Source organism: Portunus trituberculatus, chromosome 48 (assembly GCF_017591435.1).
Source record: "Portunus trituberculatus isolate SZX2019 chromosome 48, ASM1759143v1, whole genome shotgun sequence".
In the NCBI taxonomy this organism is placed as follows: Eukaryota; Metazoa; Arthropoda; class Malacostraca; order Decapoda; family Portunidae; genus Portunus; species Portunus trituberculatus.
The window spans coordinates 10055596-10060924 of NC_059302.1; the positions used below are offsets into that span (position 1 = coordinate 10055596).

Genomic DNA, 5329 nt, shown 5'->3' on the forward strand with positions numbered 1-5329 from the left:
TTTCCTTTCTGTTTGTACTGACAGCTTTGCATCATACGTACTTTAGAGAGGAGGGGGGGTGAATTCAAGATGCCTCTCAAATATTGCATATTTTTTAGCTGTACTCTCTATGGACGAGCACCTTTAGTGGGCCTCTTTTCATACAGGATTTTGTTTGTCTAGGCCAGTGCACCGCTTACCAAACATGACTGAATAACATGAAATAGATTAAAATGTAAAAATCTACTAAATGAACTCAATAGATCTATTTTTGTTCGTTCTATCCACCCCATGTACATCAATTTGCCTATCATCGCCATCCCACCTATCCGTTTCTCACCTCTCATCGTCTCTTATACCTTCCCACCACCACTTACTTTTCAGTATCGCATTAATTCATCTTTCCTTTTCATACCGATAAAAATAAGTTCACTTTTGTCATGTTCAAACACCTGACACTTTTAATAACACAGGCAATAGTAATAAAACTCTCTCTCTCTCTCTCTCTCTCTCTCTCTCTCTCTGGTTCAAATTGGGCTCGTGTGAAGCTCCGAAGTGGCCTCATTTGCTGCTTCGAATCGGCCTCGCGTCTCTGCTTCATAGTACTCGTGTGGGCTGTGTGCAAGCGTTTCTGTGTAATGAGGCTTGGGTTGACTGGCTGAGAGAGAGAGAGAGAGAGAGTGTGTGTGTGTGTGTGTGTGTGTGTGTGTCTCTCTCTCTCTCTCTCTCTCTCTCTCTCTCTCTCTCTCTCTTGGAGGTGGGAGGCAAGAGAAGAGAAATGGGGGGAGGAAAAAGGAAATAAAGGGAGATAAGAATACATAGGAAGTTATGAGTGGGACGATAGCACCAAAGCAAATAGGAAGAGAGAGAGAGAGAGAGAGAGAGAGAGAGAGAGTTATTCAGTTAGTTAACCTGTCTTTCATTCGATTAAATTCCCTCGTGTGTGTGTGTGTGTGTGTGTGTGTGTGTGTGTGTGTGTGTGTGTGTGTGTGTGTGTGTGTGTGTGTGTAGCTTTAAAAAAAATAAAGAAAAAAGAAAACATAAAAAGGAGCGTGTGAATGACATTTTTGTTTTGTTTTTAAAAGCGATATACATACAAATGCATCTAGGTGTCTACTGGTGGGCGGGAGGAGGGGTGAGGGTCTATGGGGGAAAGGGAGGGGGATGCGGAGGAGAGGAGATGAGGTGGCTGGACTGGCGATGATAGGAGTGTCATATCACCTGTAACAATAATAATAATAATAGTAATAATGATGATAATAATGATAATAATAACAATAGTGATAATAATAATGATACGTAATAACAATAATCAATAATAGAGTGGGATTCCCTATGGTCAATTATTTGCAACTTTTTCTCTTTTTTTTATGTTAGAATTGAATACAAAGGCAAATATTCTAGATCGGTTTGACTACAATGTACTGCAAGGAAGCTGTCACTGCTGCTGCTGCTGCTGCTGTTACCTGTCTGTTCCCGCTGCTGCTGCTGCTACTATGGCCAGATGAGCGAGCGGTGGGCAGGTGAACACAGCAGGTATTTAGCAAGGTGCTGTGGCGAGACCTGAGACCCTTAGGCAGAGAGAGAGAGAGAAGGAGAGGGAGAGGGAGTGAGAGTGAGTCAGGATGTAAATATGTTTTGTCCTTCACTCTGTTTTACTTTTCCACGCTTCTCACTCCTCTCGTCTTCCTTGACATAATACAAGGAAGGCCGTGAGTAAAATGCTTGGATGGTGTTTTGACTAGTCTTGTGTGTGTGCGTGTGTGTGCGTGTGTGTGTGTGTGTGTGTGTGTGTGTGTGTGTGTGTGTGGTCCATATCCTCCTCCCTCTCTCTCTCTCTCTCTCTCTCTCTCTCTCTCTCTCTCTCTCTCTCACACACACACACACACACACACACACACACACACACACACACACACACACACACACACACACACACACAGAGCCTCAGGAGTCACACAGCCACAGCACCAGAGAACCTTAGGATTAGAGCACACTTAGAAACACACAGGAGATGCACAGGAGGGGGAGAGGGAAGGCTGCAGGGAGCGCTGAGGATCACTTCACTATCTCCCGGCCAGGTGGTGCACGTTGGCTACTGTCACCGCGAGGAGCAGCTGTGTGAGGCGGGCGGGACAGTGAACTCCGGCACTTTCCCCTCCTTGCATGGCGGCGGGCTGCTCTCCTGGGTGTGCATGGAAGACGAGAGAAAGATGTTAGTTGGTTTAGCTAGATTGGTGATGTATTGGAGTAGAGAGTAAGGGATGAAAGGTGGAGTTGGTTTGGTTAAGGCTTAGGTTCATCAGGAGTTAGTTTGGTAGGCACGGAAGGAAAGAGAGTGAGAGAGGAGAGATAGAGGAGGTTGTTAAATGTTGCAGTGAGGGATAAGTGGAGGAGTTGGTTGGGTAAGGCTTAGGTATGTGTCCATTACATGATTTTGAGTTAGTTTGGTAGGCACTGAGGGAGAGATAGGTAAATAAATAGATAGATAGATAAAAATAGATAGACAGAGATAGAGAGAGAGAGAGAGAGAGAGACAGAAAGGTATTTGTTAGTTTGATAGGTAGGTGTTGAATTGGTGTATAAAGCGAGGGATAAAGGCAGAACTTGGTTGGGTAAGTTTTGTGTACATGTCCATTACTTTTTATTATATTTATTTTCGTTCTGTAAAGATTCGCAGCACGGAAAGAGAAAAGTTTAGGTGTTGGTACAGGAAATAAACAGAGAGAGAAAGAATAGGAAGTTAACATTTTTTTTCTTTTACTCTTTTTTCTTTTCTTGATACTGAAACTGACCCCGGAGGAAAATGAAAAGCAAAATATTCGATCCCAGATAAAGAAACGAAGGTAACATAACGTTCAAATGAAAGGCTGATCTAATATCCGAGTTGCCTTGAAGCTGTACAGTACCAGAAACAGCAGCATGTGAATGGATACATAAAAAGAAAAAAAAAAACATTGGTGATCATGACGAAAATTATTGAACATTGAAAGAAACAGTGTACCGTTGAATACTAGAAATTACACAGACACAGGTAAGCAGATAGACGAGAGAACAGAGGTAGACGACAGACAGACAAATGAATAGACATAAAGAGAACAAGCACAAAGACAGGACAAGAGCCAGACAGATAGAGAGGTAGACAGGCGACAAACAATCAGATAGAAAAGTAGAAAGGTAGACGACAGACAAATAAATAGACAGATAAAGAGACGACAAGCACAAGACAGGACTCGAGCCAGACAGATAGAAAGGTAAATAGGCGACAATCAGATAAAAAAAGTAGAAAAGGTAGCCAGACAGACGGATAGACAGACGATAGACAAGCAGGAGACATATACAGCCATATTCAAAAACGCCTTGCTCTCTCACCAAGACAGATTTTGAAGTCCCCATAGACGAGTACCCGGGTTTTCAAGAGTTTCTCCTTATGAACTAGAAATCTTGCTAATCCATCGCTAAAACAATAAAAAATACCCTTGAAAACATGAGTATCTTCAAGCAGAGCCTTTGAAAATAGTCTTCGGGAAAGGGCAAAGCAATTCTGAATACTGGCGATAGACAAGCAGATCAACACATACTCAGACACAAAAATAAACAAATTAACACAGGCAGGAGGACGGATTAATTAACTAAGAGGTCATAGGTGATAAAAGTACTAGATTGCTTCACAGGTAGACAAGGACAGGTAATAAGACGCCTCGCAGGTATTTACACCTTTCCTCTCCCTGCCCCCGCACACACACACACACACACACACACACAGGCTCATTTATGTTTTGTTAAATGGTATGTGTGTGTGTGTGTGTGTGTGTGTGTGTGTGTGTGTGTGTGTGTGTGTGTGTGTGTGTGTGTGTGTGTGTGTGTGTGTGTGTGTGTGTGTGTGTGTGTGTAAGTATAAAGCCAAAGAAGAAAGACAGGAGGTATATAGTGGCACAAAATCTGTTATTGTCGGGAGAGGTAAGATTACAGTAAAAAAAATGAGAAAAGAAAGGGAAAACGTGATGCTTGACTGCCTGAACTGCCTATTTTGTAGCGTAAGAGGCTTGTCGTGTGTGTGTGTGTGTGTGTGTGTGTGTGTGTGTGTGTGTGTGTGTGTGTGTGTGTGTGTATAACTGAATATTGTCTTGCCATGTGTATCAGTGATTCAGAGATATGCGAGGAGGAGATGGAGGAGAGGAGGAGGAGGAGGAGGAGGAGGAGGAGGAGGAGAGGAGTAGAGGGATGAGTGAAGATTGGTGTGCCTGAAATAGGAGAAGGATGAAGATGAAGAAGAGGAGGAAGAGGAGGAAGGAAGATTGGCGTGCTTGAAGTAAAAGGAAGAAGAGAAAGAAGAGATGGAGGAGTTGGAGTTTTGGGAGAAGGAACATAACATTGAGAAATTGTCAGAAGTGGAGGAGGAGGAGAAGGAGGAGGAGGAGGAAGAAGAAGAGGAGGAAGAGGAAGAGGAGAGAAAGAAGAGTTGCGTGGCTGTAAGTCTTCAAATGTTCCATAAACTCAGGAGGGGGGAAAAAGAAAAATTAACACACACACACACACACACACACACACACACACACACACACACACACACACACACATAAATTGTCGTTTTTCCTTTATTACCGTCTCAATCTCCCCTCTCTCTCTCTCTCTCTCTCTCTCTCTCTCTCTCTCTCTCTCTCTCTCTCTCTCTCTCTCTCTCTCTCTCTCTCTCTCTCTCTCTCTCTCTCTCTCTCTCTCTGCTTCATATTTATTTAACCAATCCCTTCATAAAAAAGAAAAGAACTTATTAGAGAGAGAGAGAGAGAGAGAGAGAGAGAGAGAGAGAGAGAGAGAGAAAGAGAACGGTAAAGTGTGAAAGAGTAAAGGAGGAAATGGAGTCATGGAAGAAGAGAAAATAAATAGGAGAAGGAAAAGAAACTAGGATAAATGGAAGAAGAATGGAAGAAAGAGAGAGAAATAAAGAGGAAAATATACCACATGAGAGAGAAATGGAGATAAAAGGACTGGAGAAAGAGAAGGAAGGAAGGAAGGGAGGAAGATGGAAGTGGAAAATAAGAGAAAAGAAAGATTAGAGAGAAGAGAAATAGAGAGAATGATATAACAGGAAAGGGAACAGAATAAGAAAAGATATAGAAAAAGAAAGAAGAAATTAGAGAGAGAGAGAGAGAGAGAGAGAGAGAGAGAGAGAGAGAGAGAGAGAGAGAGAGAGAGAGAGAGACAGAGAGACAGAGAATATGAGAGACAAAGAGGAAAAAGTGAGGAGATGAGAGAAAGAGAGACAGAGAAAGTGGAAAATACGAGAAAATATGAGAGATAAGATATAAGGAAACCAGAGGAAAGGGAGGAAAAAAAAGGAAGTAAAAAT

The 5329-nt window shown here is 42.5% G+C and overlaps 1 protein-coding gene across 4 annotated transcripts in view; it reads right to left on the bottom strand.

The window, feature by feature from the left end:
• Nucleotides 1–1858: 1858 nt before the first annotated feature.
• The window catches only part of LOC123498718 (hemicentin-1-like), a 131521-nt gene continuing 128050 nt past the window's right edge, over nucleotides 1859–5329 (bottom strand). For all 4 annotated transcript variants that reach the window (XM_045246096.1, XM_045246097.1, XM_045246095.1 and 1 more), the window contains one exon: nucleotides 1859–2164. In XM_045246096.1, the coding sequence (XP_045102031.1) occupies nucleotides 2046–2164 (119 nt within the window). In that variant the 3' untranslated portion in view covers nucleotides 1859–2045. The remainder of the gene's footprint in view (nucleotides 2165–5329) is intronic.